Genomic DNA, 18,971 nt, shown 5'->3' on the forward strand with positions numbered 1-18,971 from the left:
CAAATTGTCCCTACCACATCCTTGCTGGGTTAATATTGCACATAACATTTATCATTCACAGTATGAACTTTTTTTCGCTTTCTGCTCATGTACTCAGAGATACTGTAGAATTCTTCTTCTATTAAAAACTTTTTTAGATATGCAGGGAACGTCAACATTTTGTGACTCCCTTGACAAAGCTTGTGTCTGTGTGAAATGCAATGCAATTTTTTTCTGTTCCTTGTGTTATGAGGATGAACAGTCTTGCTGATCTTCAGTTTTATGGGATCTCACAGTGCAGACACAATCATCTTGGATATATACAGTGATGGAAATGTCAAAATATTAAGTACTTTGAAGTAGCTGCTACAAGATTCTTTTTTCTTCTTTTTCCAATATAAATCAAATGGCTTTCTACTGTAGGGTGAACACTCTTTTCATTCCTGTAATTATTGAGTTTCCCAATACTTTTATTTCATATTGCATGTATGGTGCAAAAAGTCCAGGAGGGCAGTGCACAGGAGGTCTTGATTTGCATACTGATCCAGTTTTTTCATTACACATATCACTGAGCTTAGCTTGTTGGATACAGTATTTATCTGCTGCTTCCAGTTTATCTCACAATCTACTGCTATGGCTGATAACTTAATGGAAATTACTTTTTCTAGTTCTTTTTCACCTATAGAAAATCTATATGTTCTTCATTTTGTGTTGTGTTGACAACCATGTACATAGTTTTCTTTTTCAAATTAATAATTAACTCATTGTCCATGAGCCATCATATTGTATTATGAATTGTTTTCCTCAAGTGCTTCAAAATTGTTGGAAAGATTTAGTACAGTCATATCACCTGCATACAGTATCGTATTTTCATTTTCATACATTTTGTACATTATTTACAAATTAATTGAAGAGGATAGGTCCCATAACAGATCCTTGAGGTATACCATACATAATCCTTCTAACTTCTGATCCGTATAAGTTTTTAATGTTACATATTGCCTCCTGTTACTGAGATATGATATTATCATACCTGCTACTTGGCTATGAATACCAGTATTCTCTAGTTTATTTACTAGGATTGCATGATTGTGTCAAATGCTTTGGATAAGCGAAGAAAAATGCCAGACACTACTGTCTGGTTGTCCAATGGCTGTAGAATAAATTCTGTTAATGGTTCAATTGCTGTTTCCATTAATTTCCCTTTCTGGTATATGTGCTGTGCTGGAGTGAGTATATTATGGTTTCCTGGTAATCTGGTGAGCGTGAGCATCTCTAATATTTTGGAGAATCCTGGGACTAAGTATACTGGCTTGTAATTATTACAGTCATCATCCTTTCCCTTTTTATATGCAGGTACCATAAGGGACGTTCAAAAAGAAATGAGCAGGAATCATAATTACAGAAACCACAACCTGTATGTTACAAGTATTGAGTGACACAAAGTAGTGAATGGCTGTCTCATAAAATTCTAGAGTCTTCGATGTAACTCAGTTCCGCACGTATAGCTGGATGGTTCACCTGAGGTGAATCGTTATGCTGATGTTCTTCTTTGACCAAGATGGCCCCCTTCTGATTCACTTCCTGCAGCACAGGACAACATTGAATGCCAAGTGTTACTCACAAACCTTGACCACCCTGCGTCAAGTGATCAAATAAAAATGAGCAGGCAGTCTCACCCATGGGGCCATTCTGCTCCACGACAATGCAAAGCCCCATACGGCCAACACAGTCTCAACACTTCTGCAGAAATTCAAATGGGAGGTTCTCGGCCACCCACCATACAGTTTGGACCTCTCTCCCTGTGATTACTCCATTTCTGATCCCCTTAAAAAGGTACTGAGGGGCAAATGATTCACCTCAGATGATGACATCCAGCTGTACGTGCGGAACAGGTTAACATCGCAGCCCCGGGAATTTTATGAGACAGCCATTCGCTGGCTTGTGTCACAGTGGACAAGCGTCTCAACAGCCAGGGTCAATACTTGTAACATACAGGTTGTGGTTTCTGTAATTATGCCTCCAACTCATTCCTTTTTGTACGCGCCTTATACCTTAATTAATTTAAATTGATCAGGAAATACTCCTTCCTGGAATGAGCAGTTGACATTTTGCAACAGTGGTGCAATTGTTTCTGCTGCGATCTGCTTGATTAGGTTGTTTGACACTTAATCATGTCCAGCAGACATTTTTCCATTAAGCTTTATTTGTAGCCTTTGTCACTTCCTCTTTAGATACTGGTTTCAGGAACATTGACTGGCTTGGCTTATCTTTAATTGTGGTCTGATGAGTTCCTTGACTATTGCATATGTGTTTTAGGTTTGCTATTGTATCTATGTAGTATCTCCTCAAATTTTTGATTTCTTTGTGTATCTTTTCCCATATCAGTATTAAAATCACCACATACTACACAATCTTTAATTTCCATTTTTTCCCCCTAATAGACTGGACCTTTTATTTTTTATTTTTATTTTGAGGAAGTATTTATTTTGCCACTTGGCAGTCGGGGCACACAGAATACTTTTAACTCATTGTGTGCTGTACTTGCCCCCCCCCCCCCCCCATGAACCATGGACCTTCCCGTTGGTGGGGAGGCTTGCGTGCCTCGGCGATACAGATGGCCGTACTGTAGGTGCAACCACAATGGAGGGGTATCTGTTGAGAGGCCAGACAAACATGCGGTTCCTGAACATGGGCAGCAGCCTTTTCAGTAGTTGCAGGGGCAACAGTCTGGATGATTGACTGATCTGGCCTTGTAACACTAACCAAAACGGCCTTGCTGTGCTGGTACTGCGAACGGCTGAAAGCAAGGGGAAACTACAGCCATAATTTTTCCCGAGGGCATGCAGCTTTACTGTATGGTTAAATGATGATGGCGTTCTCTTGGCTAAAATATTCCGGAGGTAAAAGAGTCCCCCATTCGGATCTCTGGGTGGGGACTACTCAAGAGGACGTCGTTATCACGAGAAAGAAAACTGGCACTGTACGAATCGGGGCGTGCAATGTCAGATCCCTTAATCAGGCAGGTAGGTTAGAAAATTTAAAAAGGGAAATGCATAGGTTACATTTAGATATAGTGGGAATTAGTGAAGTTCGGTGGCAGGAGGAACAAGACTTTTGGTCAGGTGAATACAGGGTTATAAATACAAAATCAAATAGGGGTAATGCAGGAGTAGGTTTAATAATGAATAAAAAAAATAGGAGTGTGGGTAAGCTACTACAAACAGCATAGTGAACGCATTATTGTGGCCAAGACAGACACGAAGCCCACGCCTACTACAGTAGTAAAAGTTTATATGCCAACTAGCTCTGCAGATGATGAAGAAATTGATGAAATATATGATGAGATAATAGAAATTATTCAGGTAGTGAAGGGAGACAAAAATTTAATAGTCATGGGTGACTGGAATTCGAGAGTAGGAAAAGGGAGGGAAGGAAACATAGTAGGTGAAAATGGATTGGGGGTAAGAAACGAAAGAGGAAGCCGTCTGGTAGAATTTTGCACAGAGCATAACTTAAGCATAACTTAAGCATAACTTAAGCATAACTTAATCATAGCTAAAACTTGGTTCAAGAATCATAAACGAAGGTTGTATACATGGAAGAATACTGGAGATACTAGAAGGTATCAGATAGATTATATAATGGTAAGACAGAGATTTAGGAACCAGGTTTTAAATTGTAAGACATTTCCAGTGGCAGGTGTGGACTCTGACCACAATCTGTTGGTTATGAACTGTAGATTAAAACTGAAGAAACTGCAAAAAGGTGGGAATTTAAGGAGATAGGACGTGGATAAACTGTCTAAACCAGAGGTTGTAAAGAGTTTCAGGAAGAGCATAAGGGAACCATTGACAGGAATGGGGGAAAGAAATACAGTAGAAGAAGAATGGGTAGCTTTGAGGAATGAAATAGTGAAGGCAGCAGAGGATCAAGTAGGTAAAAAGACGAGGGCTAGGAGAAATCCTTGGGTAACAGAAGAGAGATTGAATTTAATTGATGAAAGGAAAAAATATGAAAATGCAGTAAATGAAGCAGGCAAAAAGGAATACAAACGTCTCAAAAATGAGATCAACAGGAAGTGCAAAATGGCTAAGCAGGGATGGCTAGAGGACAAATGTAAGGATATAGAGGCTTATCTCACTGGGGGTAAGATAGATACTGCCTAAAGGAAAATTTAAGAGACCTTTGGAGAAAAGAGAACCACTTGTATGAATATCAAGAGCTCAGATGGAAACCCAGTTCTAAGCAAAGAAGGGAAATCAGAAAGGTGCAAGGAGTATATAGAGGGTCTATACAAGGGCGATGTACTTGAGGACAGTATTATGGAAATGGAAGAGGATGTAGATGAAGATGAAGATGAAATGGGAGACGCGATACTGTGTGAAGAGTTTGACAGAGCACTGAAAGATCTGAGTTGAAACAAGGCCCCGGGAGTAGACAACATTCCATTAGAAATACTGACGGCCTTGGGAGAGCCAGTCCTGGCAAAACTCTACCATCTGGTGAGAAAGATGTATGAGACAGGCGAAATACTCTGACTTCAAGAAGAATATAATTGTTCCAATCCCAAAGAAAGCAGGTGTTGACAGATGTGAAAATTACCGAACTATCAGTTTAATAAGTCACAGCTGCAAAATACTAAAACGAATTCTTTACAGACGAATGGAAAAACTGGTAGAAGCCAACCTCAGGGAAGATCAGTTGGGATTCCGTAGAAACATTGGAACACATGAGGCAATACTGACCTTAAGACTTCTCTTAGAAGAAAGATTAAGGAAAGGCAAACCTACGTTTCTAGCATTTGTAAACTTAGAGAAAGTTTTTGACAATGTTGACTGGAAAACTCTCTTTCAAATTCTAAAGGTGGCAGAAGTAAAATAGATGGAGTGAAAGACTATTTGCAATTTGTACAGAAACCAGATGGTAGTTATAAGAGTTGAGGGGCATGAGAGGGAAGCAGTGGTTGGGAAGGGAGTGAGACAGGGTTGTAGCCTGTCCCCGATGTTATCCAATCTACATATTGAGCAAGCAGTAAAGGAAACAAAAGAAAAATTCGGAATAGGTATTAAAATCCATGGAGAAGAAATAAAAATGTTGAGGTTCGCCGATGACGTAATTCTGTCAGAGACAACAAAGGACTTGGAAGAGCAGCTGAACGTAATGGACAATGTCTTGAAAGGAGGATATAAGATGAACATCAACAAAAGTAAAATGAGGATAATGGAATGTTGTTGAATTAAATTGGATGATGCTGAGGGAATTAGATTAGGAAATGAGACACTTAAAGTAGTAAATGAGTTTTGCTATTTGGGAAGCAAAATAACTGGTGATGGTCGAAGTAGAGAGGATATAAAATGTAGACTGGCAATGGCAAGGAAAGCGTTTCTGAAGAAAAGAAATTTGTTAACATCGAGTATAGATTTAAGTGTCAGGAAGTCTTTTCTGAAAGTATTTGTATGGAGTTTAGCCATGTATGGAAGTGAAACATGGACAATAAATAGTTTGGACAAGAAGAGAATAGAAGCTTTCAAAATGTCATGCTACAGAAGAATGCTGAAGATTAGATTGGTAGATCACATAACTAATGAGGAGGTATTGAATAGAATTGGGGAGAAGAGGAGTTTGTGGCACAACTTGACAAGAAGAAGGGACCTGTTGGTAGGACATATTCTGAGGCATCAAGGGATCACAAATTTAGCATTGGAGGGCAGCATGGAGGGTAAAAATCGTAGAGGGAGACCAAGAGATGAATACACTAAGCAGATTCAGAAGGATGTAGGTTGCAGTAAGTACTGGGAGATGAAGAAGCTTGCACAGGATATGGTAGCATGGAGAGCTGCATCAAATCAGTCTCAGGACTGAAGACCACAACAACAACATGCTGTATTTGGAATCTCAAAATCTTTCTCTTTACTTCCGGGTAAACTTTTGAATGTATCATTCAAATTGTTATCATAATTCTCAGCTGTTTTAATAAATATTGCTACCTCTCCACCTTTTTATCCTGACTGCAGAACTAGTTTGCAAGAACATTCTTTTATAAGAAAACTGCATATTTCATTTATTTTAATCCATGTTCACATACACATATTATGTCTGGGCATGTTTCATTTGTAAGTATTTCTGCTTCAATTTTTTTTATTGCTAATGTATTGCGTATTTTGATGCAGAATTCTGAGCGTTATTTCTTTTGCCTTAATGAGTAAGTTCTTAGTGTCTATTTGATTATCATGTTTATATTTCTTGCCACTGATATTTAGACTACAGTTTTTTTCTCTCCTTGTTGTACCATACAAAATCACTGACCAAATGTTGAGATGCCATCCTTTTTCTTACTGAAGCTCTTGTGGGCACTAGTCACTTAGGTTTTATTTTTTCCTTTGTTTAACTGTTGCTTGCTGCTACTCATCAGCTTTGTTAGTTTTGTTTTTTGCACTTAGTTTCAGTGACATACGATCCTATTCCAAAGAGGATTTTGTGTTTTTAATCACTGTCTGTATTTCTATTGAGGATATCTTACAGTTCAGTTCAGTCTCATTTGGCCTAGCTACTTGTTGCCACTCTTCATCACTGTGTTTGTCTACTGCTGTATTTTGCAGTGATATTGTTTCTTCTTGGTGGCATATTTTGGATTTTGGTTTAGTTATTTCTACTATGGAGATCTCACAGGTCAGATCATTATTGTCAGATAAATGTTGGATAGACGTTTTGGCTTTCATGGTTATATTTGTTGCTATTGAAAATGAATTTTTCTCTGTCTCACTTATTCATTCTGTCACACAAAGCTGTTTATTTCTTTTTTTTTTCATTTTGACACCATTTGCAGCCATGTATTTCTTTTTTATTTTCATTTTGACACCATTTGCAGCCATGCCTTGTATAATCATTTCTGTGTAGGAAGGTGTTTATGTCAGTTACCATAACATAATCATGCTTAGCTGCTGCTTTAATTATTTGGCTGTTTAATTTATAAATATAGTGGTTTTTGCTTGGGATTTCATATCTGTATGGGGTTGTACACAATATCAATTTTGTCTGAATTTTGGTTTGTATTATTTCATTAACAGCTTTTCAGAACAGGTATGGTTCCTCTTCATTGTAACTATCATTTGTTCTAGCAACCACTATTACATTGTTAGATATACTGTAATATTCGTTGTTTTCATTAACATTTTCTGTAACTTCACAACCGGAATAAATTAATAATAGGTTCCTTTTACCAACTTGCTGACTCAGATGATACTGTTGCTGAACAATTCAAGGCAAACTATAGTGTCATATAAAATAGGTTCCCCACTCACACACATATAGTTTGTGGTAATTTCAGTCTATCCTCAATGGCCACAATACATGTTTAAAACTGGTGTAGGTATAAATAATCATCCAAAATTGTGCTGAATGCTTTTCAGAAAATTATGTTGCACAATTAGTGTACACTGAAGCACCAAAGAAGTTGGGTTGGTATAGGCATGCATATTCAAATACAGAGATATGTAAACAGGCAGAACACCATTCAGTGGTCGGAAACACCTGTATAATACAACAAGTGTCTGTTGCAGTTGTTAGATTGGTTTACTGCTGCTACAATGGCAGGTTATCAAGGTATAAGTGAGTTTGAATGTCATGATATAGTCAGTGTATGAGCAATTGGACACAGCATTTCCGAGGTAGCGATGAAGTGGGGAGATTTTCCTGTACGACGATTTCACGTGTGTACCATGAATAGCAGGAATCCATCGACCCTGCATGCCAGGATACATCTAGATATGACTCTGACAGGTGACATGCACGTACGCACTCTGTCTAATCACCTGCAGCCATTCATGTCCACTGTGCGTTCTGACTGACTTGGGTAGTTCCAGCAGGACACTGACACCCCACATATCGTAATTGCTACACGGTGACTCCAGGAACTCTCTTCTCAGGTCAAACACTTCTGCTAGCCACCGAACTCCTCAGACAAGGACATTAGTGAGCATATCTTGGATGCCTTGCAACGTGCTCTTGAGAAGAGATTCCGCTACATCCTAATCTTACGGATTAATGTACAGCCTTCCAGGATTAATGGTGTCAGTTCCCTCCAGCACTACTTGACACATTAAGTAAAGTCCATGTCATGTTGTGTTGGGACATTTCTGTGTCCTCCAGGGGACCCTAGACGATATAAAACAGGTGTACCAGTTTCTTGGGCTCTTATGTGTAGGTGCCCACATGGACAGTAAATTGTTCTGATAACATACTTGCCCTCTTTCAATGAATAATCCTGAACAAATAGGGAGCATCATGATGGATATAGGGATTAGTGACCACAAGGTTGTTCTAGTGAGACTGAGTACATAACACCCAAACTCACCAAAAATAAGTCCAAAAGTACCACAGATAAAAATTTACTTGATGACTTGCTAAGACACAATCTCAACTGCTTCCAATCTGACTACATAAGTGTAGACCATATGTGTCTTAAATTCAGAGAAATAGTATCAATAGCAATTGAGAGATATATACAGAATAAATTAATAAGAGATGGTACTGATTCTCCATGGTACACAAAACAGCTCACAACACTATTGCAATAGCAGTGGGAAAAACATGCCAAATATATAAGAATGTAAAACTGTCAAGATTTGTGAAGTTGTACAGAAGTTCCAAATGCAAGATGCTTTTAATAGTTTCCATAATGAAACTCCATCTCTAAATCTAGCAGGAAACCCAAAGAGATTCTGGTCGTATTTATACCAGCAGCAAGGTGCAAGCAGTACCTTCACTACACAATGACAATGACTGATTACAGTGCCACTAAAGCAGAGTTACTTAACAGTTTTCTGAAATTCCTTCACCAAGGACAATGAAGTAAGTATTCCAGAATTTGAATAAAAAACAACTGCCAGCAGGAGTATCTTGGAAGTTGGTATCCTAGGTGTAGCGAAACAGCTTAAATCATTTAATAAAGGCAAGGCCTCTGGTCCCAATTGTATACCTGTCAGGTCCCATTAGAATATGCTGATACAATAGCTCCATAGTTGACAGTCATATACAGTGGTTCACTAGTTTAAAGATCTGTTCCTAAAAACTGGGAAGTTGCACAAGTCACACCAATACCCAATTTTGGAACACATTCTGTGTTCAAACATCATGAATTATCTTGAAGAAAATTATTTATTAACGAATAGCCAACACAGATTCAGAAAATATTGTTCCTGTGGAACATAACTAGCCTTTTATTCTTATGACGCAATGATTAATATCAAAATGGGATGTCAAGTGGGTTCCATATTTTTAGATTTCCAGAAGGCTTTTGACAGCATTCCTCACAAATGATTTCTAATCAGATTGCTTGCCTGTGGAATGTCATCTCAGCTGTGAGACAGGATTCAGGATTTCCTGTCAGAAAGGTCACAATATGCAGTAATTGATGGAAAATCAAGTAAAACAGAAGTAATGTCTTCTGTTTCGCAAGGAAATGTTACAGGCCCTCTGCTCCTCCTGATATATATAAGTGATTAAAGAGACAGTCTGAGCTGCCTTTTTATATTGTTTGTATACAATGCTGTCATTTACCATCTCTTATGGTCATCAGATGATCAAAACCAATTGCAGAATGTTACAGATAAGCTGTTGCAAAAAGTGGCAACTGACTCTAAATAATGGAAATTCATTCACACGAGTACTAGGAGGATTCCACTACACTTCAGTTAAATGATAAATCACACAAATCTAAATACTTCAGGATTACATTTATGAATAACTTAAACTGAAAACATCACACAAATAATGTTGTGTGGAAATCAAACCAAAGACTCTGATTTATTGGCAGACTAGTTAGAAAATGCAACAGGTCTACTGCAGAGTTTAATTACTTTATAATTGTCTGCCACATTCTGTAGTACTGTTGTGCATTGTGGATCCCCATCAGATTGGACTGACAGAGGACATTGGAAAAGTCCAAAGAAGAGCAACTGATTTTGTATTACCACAAAATAACAGAGAGTGTGCCATGCATGTGATTTACAAAGTGGAGTGGCAATTTTGTTGCAGCAGGATCTTCTTGTGAAATTTCAGTCACCAACTTTCTCCTCAGAGTGTGAAATTACTTTGCTGTCACTCACCTGCATACGGAGAAATGATCATAATAATTAAATAAGAGAAATCAGAGCTCACGTGGAAAGATGTGTTAATTTTTCCCATGTGCTGTTTGAGAGTAGAATGTAATGAAATAGCTTGAAGGTGGTTTGACAAACTCTCTGGTAGGCATGTAATTGTGAATTTCAGAATAATCAAGTAGCTGTAGATGTAGATGTTTTAAGATAAAATTAGACAGATTCAAGCCCACATGGAAGCTTACCAGCAATTAATTGTTCTTCCTGTGAACCATATATGATTGAAGCAGGGAAAGGGGGAGCTGACACCAGTACATATGGCACACTCCACTGCACACCTAAGGTGGCTTTCAGGGTATGGATGTAGATGTACATGATCACTTCTAGTTCACACAGTTGGTAATTCAGACAACAGTTGTTAAATTTCTTAAGTGTTAAAGTCGGTGACTGTGCCCTACCTTCAAGTTCTCTCTGACCTTATCTTTCAACAAAATTAATGTAAGATTTAATTTTGCCTGTGCTGTCCTGACATACATTGATACAGTGTTTATGAGTGTGTGTGTGTGTGTGTGTGGGGGGGGGGGGGGGGGGGGGTGGTTATTACCATGGCTGTCACATTCTCCAGACCTCTCGCCCACTGAAAAGTTTGGTCATAGGTTATGATGAGATAGGAATGCCATCATTTGCCAGCCAGTAAGACTGATCAAGTCTGGAATAAAGTTGAAACAGCGTGGAAAGATGTACCTGTATCTCTGTCATGTGGGTTGAATTTGAGTCTTTTCTAGTCAAGTTAGTGCTATTGTTTCTACCAGATTTGGCAGCTCTCTATACTAAATTTTACACACTCTGTGCCCTCAAATCACCTACAAATTCAATAATATATTCTTACTACTATCCTATATATGCACAAAAAGTAAATTATTAGTGTTTCCTACCATTCATGGTGTTAAAATTTTAGTAGCCAACAGTGTACATACATTATGTGATCAAAAGTATCCGGACACCCCCAAAAACAAACGTTTTTCATATTAGGTGCATTGTGTTGCAACCTACTGCCAGGTACTCCATATCAGCGACCTCAGTAGTCATTAGACATGGTGAAAGAGCAGATGGGGCACTCCGTGGAACTCATGGACTTCGAATGTGGTCATGTGGTTGGGTGTCGTACGTCTGTGCAAGAGATTTCCACACTCCTAGACATCTCTAGGTCCACTCTTTCTGATGTGATAGTGATATGGAAATGTGAAGGGACATGTACAGCACAAAAGCATACAGGCTGACCTCATCTGTTGACTGATAGAGACCACCGACAGTTGTGTACTAGGCAGACATCCATCCAGACCACCACACAGGAATTCCAAACTGAATCAGGATCCACTGCAAGTACTATGACAGCTAGGCGGGAGGTGAGAAAACTTTAATTTCATGGTCAAGCAGCTGCTCATAAGCCACACGTCATGCTGGTAAATGCCAAATGATACCTCACTTGGTGTAAGGAATGTAAACAATGGACAATAGAACAGCGGAAAACCGTTGTGTGGAGTGACAAACCACAGTACACAATGTGGCGATCCAATGGCAGGGTGTGGGTATGGTGAATGCTCAGTGAATGTCATCTGCCAGTGTGTGTAGTGCCAGTAGTAAAATTTGGAGGTGGTAGTGTTATGGTGTGGTCGAGTTTTTCATGGAGGGGGCTTGCACTCCTTGGTGCTTTGCATGGCACTATCACAGCACAGGCATACATCGATGTTTTAAGCACCTTCATGGTTCCCACTGTTGAAGAGCAATTCAGGGATGGTGATTGCATCTTTCAACATGATTGAGCACCTGTTCATAATGCATGGCCTGTGACAGCATGGTTACACGACAATAACGCGCCTGTAATGGACTGGCCTGCACAGAATCCTTTCCTGAATCCTATAGAATGCCTTTGGGACGTTTTGGTACACCGACCTGCATCAATATCGCTCGTCAGTGTAGCAGTCCATGATGAATGGGCTGTCATTCCCCAAGAAACCTTGCAGCACCTGACTGAACATATGTCTTCAAGAGTGGAAGCTGTCATCAAGGCTAAGGGTGGGCCAAACCATATTGAATTCCAGAATTACCGATGGAATGTGCCACGAACTTGTAAGTCATTTTGAGCCAGGTGTCCAGATACTTTTTATCACATAGTGTATGTGTTTTCTTAAAGTTCTACAATTGTAATACATTGCAGGTATTTTTTTGACAATAATAAACCATGTTCCATATGATTTGCTTTTTCTGCTGGGGTTGTTGCTAAATGATAAATGATTACTGTGGCCAGTTCTTAAGGTGTCTCCAAAGATGTTAATGCTTTGCTCTTATATACTGCTTAGTATTCTGCCATATATATGTGGTGCTTACTACTTATTAAAGGGATTTTTCATTAAATAGAGTGCCAGCTTTGAATAGTATCATGAAGATACTGACCAACCTTGACAGTTACTCCAAACATTAACATGGGTTTCAGGAATTTCTTGGTACTTGTGATACACCTTGTCTTCCCCAACGAGATTTGTAGGTCTGTTTTCAAATCTATCGCCTCGAAGATATTAACTTACAATGAACAATCGAGCATGTTTTGATAAATGCATGATTACCAATGAATAAAAATCAACTGGCAGGAGCGCTCTCCTACCTGCAACCTGTAATGTTGCCTGTAATTCCTTATTCTTCAAGTGTTTTTTTCATGAGTCTTTGATGGCTTTAACAAGGAAACTGTTCAAAAGGAATGGAGGTAGACCACAATCATTTTAAGCTTATTTTCATTTCAAGTGATCCCAAAATCTCACCTGTGAATTAAAATTTTGCAATGATCCTTTTGACAACACATTTTATTATTAGCAGTGCCTTATTACTCATTTATGTATCTACATGTATTTCATAAAGCTCACACCTATTACAAAGACCACAAGCTTTCATAATGTAAAAAACAACTATGTATTTCTTATTTCTGTCATTCAGTAATGCTTTCAGATTCCTCATTCGTTTCACATCAGTTCATCCATTTTGAAAAACAGCCTGACAGTAATTAATTTTGTGTTCTAATTGTCCATTTAATAACACTACTACCAAGGGAGGGAGCTCGTGTGTATCTGGTGGAAGTGAGGTACCTTAGTAATTAATAGTAACAGTGCAGTTGCCCCCATTTTTTTTAACATAGTGAATGTATCAGGAAGCATTTCTATTAGTCTGACAGTTTATTTTTTTTTTATTTATTTATCTCTTGTTCCGGTGATCCATGTTGTGACAGTATCACAGGATATGGAATGTGTCAATTTTACAAGCTTTTGGCCAGAATTTATGGTAATACATAAAACAAAACAAAAACAGTAAACAGTAACTTAGGTCCCACTACAAAAAAATACATTTTAGATATAGATAGAGATTACAAAACAAAAAACAGTGAACAGTAACTTAGGTCCCACTACAAAAATACATTTTAGAGAGAGATAAAGATTACAAAATAATAAGTGTTACAAAGAAATAAATATTGCAAAATATATATTCACAATAAAAATATTCGGTATTACAAATACAAATTTGGGCATACATTTGCATTTTACAATACAAGAGATGTTAAACACTGTAGTTCAGGAACTCTTCTAATGTATAAAATGATCCTTGCAATAGGAACTGCCTTAAGGTTTTTTTGAACAGGAGGTCATCATCTATCAAACACTTAATTCTTGAAGGGAGGGCATTAAAAATCTTACAGCCACTGAAATGGACTCCTTTCTGCACCATACTTAGATTTGGCTGTTCATAGTGGATATCGTGTTTCCTTCTAGTATTGTGACTGTGATATGCACTATTCAGCTTAAAGATGGATTTTTCTTTCCTTATGAAGCACATCAATGAGAATATATATTGCGCAGTGGATGTAAGTATTTCAAGCTTATTAAAAAGATTCCTGCATGTGGCTCTAGGATTGACTCCACACATGATCCTTATGGCTCTTTTTTGTACACACAGTACTTTTTTAGCCAGTGGCTGATTTCCCCAAAATATAATTCCAAATGCCATAATTGCATGAAAGTAACCATAATATGCTGACTTCATGGTTTCCATATTTCTATAAGAAGAAACAATGCGCAATGCATATGTTGCTGAACTTAGTCTTTTGCACAGATCCACGATGTGGCTGGACCAATTCAGTTTGCTATCAATATGCAAGCCTAGGTATTTTGAGGAATCTACCCTGTTTATTGTCTGCTCACCTACCTTTACAAATATTTCCTCATCTTTGGATATTTTGTGGAACTGAATGTAGTTTGTTTTACAGTAATTTAAAATAAGACCATTAATGTTGAACCAGTTCACCGTTTCATTTAAAATCTTATTTGCCGTTACCTCAAGCTTATCTTCCGAATTATCAATAAGTAGTGTAGTGTCATCCGCGAAAATGGTGAATCTACAATATTCCGTAGAGAGAGGAAGATCATTTATAAATATAATAAAAAGTAGGGGGCCCAGAACTGAGCCCTGCGGCACTCCACATGAGATGGTACCCCATTCTGAAGATATAGGGACACCATCTTGACTATCTACTACAACTTTTTGTTTTCTGTTTGACAGATATGAGTCGAGCCATTTCCCTGCTGCACCACTTATACCGAGATGTGCAACTTTTTGTAAAAGAATTTGGTGATTTACACAGTCAAATGCTTTTGTTAGGTCACAAAATATGCCAATCACTTTCAGTTTTTTGTTGATAGATTCCAAGAGTTTGCCAGTAAATGCAAATATTGCATCTTCTGTTGACAAACCTTTCTGAAATCCAAATTGACTTTTGCTGAAGCTATTGTGTTCACTGAGATGCTTAACTATCCTGGCATGCATTAGTTTCTCTAAAACTTTTGAAAAGCTTGTCAGTAGTGATATTGGCCTATAGTTAGCAGTATCCGTCTTATCCCCCTTCTTATACAGCGGTTTTACAACTGCATACTTAAGCCTCTCAGGAACTATTCCTTGCTTAAGTGATGCATTAAAAATGTGGCAAAGGACTTTACTTACATGGCTGGAGCAGTATTTTAATAATTTGTTAGAAATGTTGTCAATTCCAGCAGAGTTTTTACTTTTCAGGGATTTAATAACTCTTTCAATTTCTTGAACAGTGACTGTTTTTACCTTCATGTGTTGCACTAAACCAGGTACTCTAGCTTTCAAAAGATTGATGGCTTGCTTCATGGACCCTTGTAAACCTATTTTTTCTGTTACTGTTAAAAAATTGTAGTTGAATGTGTCTGCAACTGTTTTTGGATCGCTAACAAGATTACCCTCACTTTTGATTTGGATATTTTCACTACAAACTGCATTTTTCCCGGTTTCCTTCTTTACAAATTTCCAGATAGTTTTTACTTTATTGCTCGAGTTGTCAATTTCTGCCTTCAAGCACATGTTCTTTGCTGCCTGAATTGTCTTATTCAGAACTTTACTGTAGATTTTATAGTGTGTAATCCTACTGTTATCATTTGAACTCCTGGCTGCAGCATATAGTTCTCTTCTTGTTTTACAAGAGATTTTGATGCCTTTAGTAATCCAAGGCTTGTTTCCAGATTTGCACAGGTTTTCTCTCACTGATTTTTTAGGAAATGCTTCTTCAAAAAGGCTTGTAACTTCATTGATAAATATATTAAATTTTGAATTAACATCAACTGTAGCATATACAGGAGACCAGTCCACAAGCTGTAATTGCTGATTAAAGGTTTCAGTGGTGTGTCTGTTTATAATCCTAAATGTTTTCCAAATGAAATTTTCTTTTCTTTGTACATTCATTTGATTTAGAGTGAGGAATTGCCCTTCATGATCAGAGAGACCATTTATAATATTTTTCATGGTTAAATTATTGCAAATATCCTTATCTACAAATACATTATCTATTAAAGTGCTAGAGCTGGCAGTTACTCTAGTTGGAGTGTTCACAAGTGGTACTAAATTGTAACAGTACATTAAATGTTCAAAATCTGTCTTGTTTCTATTTTCTGTTAAAAGGTCCACATTGAAGTCACCCATAACAATGATAGATTTAGTTTTCCTACATAGGTGGACCAGAAGTGATTCAGTTTGTCTTAGAAATACATTTAGATTTCCAGCAGGTGCCCTGTAAACAGCCAGAACAATAACAGTTGCACTATCTGCTGTTAACTCAATGCCACACACCTCAAAATGTTGTTCATCATAGTATTTGCTTAAATCTAGGGATTTATACACTATATTATTTTTTATAAATATTGCAACACCACCTTTTTCCATAACAGATCTACAGTAATGAGTAGCTAATCTAAAGTTCTCAATCTGTATCATGTGGATCCCATTCTTAACGTGATGTTCTGAGAAACACAGTATATCAGGCTCACTTTCACACTCGCCTTTTAAATTTATTAGCAACTGGTCTATTTTATTCTTGAGGCTACATATATTTTGGTGGAATAAAGACAAAGTTTGATTTTTTCTCACCTCTGCATTTGCGTGATGTTTGCTAGGAATGGCTTTTTTCAGTACATTAGTTGATAGTATTGCTTGGGGTGTGGAAAACTCATATTGAAAACACGAGAGAGATGCTTCACGCAACTTTGAATCCTCATCTCTCGTGTTACTCACCATAAAAAACGCTGAGTTTGTTTTCTGTTGCGTGTAGGACGGGCAATAGTTACCGCTGAATATGTTGTTTTAGCTGTTGGTTCCGCCACTGACGATTCTGCTGCTTTTGAGGATGCTTCTTCTTCTTTTGCTGAAACTGGTCCCATACCGGTACATGGAATTTTTCTGTTCGCTCTCTCTCTATTCGCAATGATTTCTTTTATCATTTTACATACAACGTTTTTTCCTTCATAATTTAGATGCATTCCGTGTTTGGTATGCTGGCATCTGTCCAATTTGCCAATATCAAGGACGCTACATTTTCCAAACAAAGAACACATCTGTTTTATTTTAATGTTAGTTTTACGAATTTCTTTATTTACACACGAGTGATACATTAGATCATATCTGTGTGGTAATGTTGCAACTATCGTATTTTTTTGTTTACTGCGTTCCAGGAATTTCTTTAGTTCAGTGAGACAGTTATTTGCTTCGTTTTTCGCAACATCATTTGCACCCGCTATACACACGACATAGTCATTTTTTCCCGACATTTTGTCTTGTAAATCAACACCAATAATGTTTTTTGCTGTTGCTCCTGGCTTCACAAAACCTGTTGCGTCGTATTTCGTCTTTTCTTTGAATAGTCTCGTCATTTTTCTGCCGTGACTGTCCGTTAAAAATAATACATTACTTTCGTCTTTGCACTGTTGTACGTTTTGATTGATAGTGTCTTTCTCATTACTTCGTGCAATAGATGCCCCATTATTATGTACAATAGAGGGCATGCTCAATATCGCACCTTTATTGTTTGCGTTAATGCTGAACTCAGAGCCTGTATCACCATTCTGATTACAAAGTTTGTTCAAAAGTTCATGTTCCCGGAAATTCCTGAACGAAAAACAATAATATTGAAGGAATAGGCTGCTACTCACCAGACAGAGGAGGTGTTGAGTTGCAAACAGGCAGAATGAAGTAGACTGTTAAACTAAAAAGCTTTCTGAAAAGTCCTCCTTCTGGAATAAAAAGCACACTCATTCACACAAAAACAATTTGCAAACATGTGGCCATTGGGGTACTAGCTTCAATATTTAAGCAGTCTTTTTCATTGTGCCTTTCGATCAGTATGTTGATTTTGACATTTCGTGATAGTGATAGCAAAGTTCTGTTATATGCATTATGCAGCAAGTTTGTTTTATGTTTCAAAGCTGATCAGTCGCTGTTCAAAGTATTCAACTGAAAGTTAATAGTCTCTATTGTGTAGAGTAAGAATTGCTGTGTACAGAATTCACTGCCATCTTTGTTCATCAAGTTCAACTGTAGTTTTCCTGAAATGGAAAAGATGGTTTCACCATATTAGATCCTATGTTTTGCATCATAAGATTTCCAAGTGAGTTACCAAACCTTGTTTCAATAATCCCAGAACCAAATCAGTTACATAACATTAAATGCATTCCATAATTTTTCTCTTGAATCACTATGCCATCATTGTGATAAATTTATTAACAGTTTTTGTTTTACAGGGTGATTCTGGTGGACCAATTCAGATATCTACCAAAGGAAATCAGTGTGTATATCATGTTATTGGAGTGACATCATTTGGGAATTACTGTGCTGGAGAAGATTCACCAGGAATATATACACGTGTCTCTTCTTTTATTCCATGGATTGAGAGCATTGTGTGGCCAGATGGTTAGCTTAAAGAACGGATCACTAACTTGAGAAAAGTTTTTAAAAGTCACCCATGACATATATTTTAAATTTCAAACTGAAATCAGGAACGTCTCACATGGTTACCTGAGTGTTTCATCAGTGTATGTTGTGGTTACAGATCTGACACTAAGATATTCAGCCAAAAAGTTGTTAAAATCAATTCACTACATATGCTATCAAACATTTTCCATTGCCTATAAAATGGCCTTACTTTACACAAAACATTGACATTTTAATTTTGATATAAATATGGATTCTTCTATCTGTGGCATTTAACTTTGACTGAGAGCTTCAATCAGAAATCTCATAACTTGAAGAATAATAACATCACAGTTTTTCTCTCTTCATAAGAGCACCATAAACAAAATCACTTACTTCAATATACATTATAAACAATATTGCCCCCCCCCTTTTCTTTTACTAACACTAAAATGTTACAGGCACCTAGTGAAAATACTAAAATTTGTAGTGAAATGATGGAAACTCCAGATAGGAATATCAGCAATGCAGGAAAAGACAGATTGCTACTTACTGTAAAGAAGACACGTCAAGTTACAGACAGGCAGAATTAAA

The 18,971-nt window shown here is 37.5% G+C and overlaps 1 protein-coding gene across 1 annotated transcript in view; it reads left to right on the forward strand.

Moving 5' to 3' along the window:
- Positions 1–18,604, forward strand: part of LOC126161253 (serine protease snake-like) — a 59,999-nt gene extending 41,395 nt beyond the window's left edge. Inside the window, exon 5 of the mRNA XM_049916993.1 lies at positions 18,209–18,604. Coding sequence (XP_049772950.1) covers positions 18,209–18,382 — 174 coding nt within the window. The 3' untranslated portion in view covers positions 18,383–18,604. The remainder of the gene's footprint in view (positions 1–18,208) is intronic.
- Positions 18,605–18,971: the final 367 nt, after the last annotated feature.

This window comes from Schistocerca cancellata, chromosome 2 (assembly GCF_023864275.1).
Source record: "Schistocerca cancellata isolate TAMUIC-IGC-003103 chromosome 2, iqSchCanc2.1, whole genome shotgun sequence".
In the NCBI taxonomy this organism is placed as follows: domain Eukaryota; kingdom Metazoa; phylum Arthropoda; class Insecta; order Orthoptera; family Acrididae; genus Schistocerca; species Schistocerca cancellata.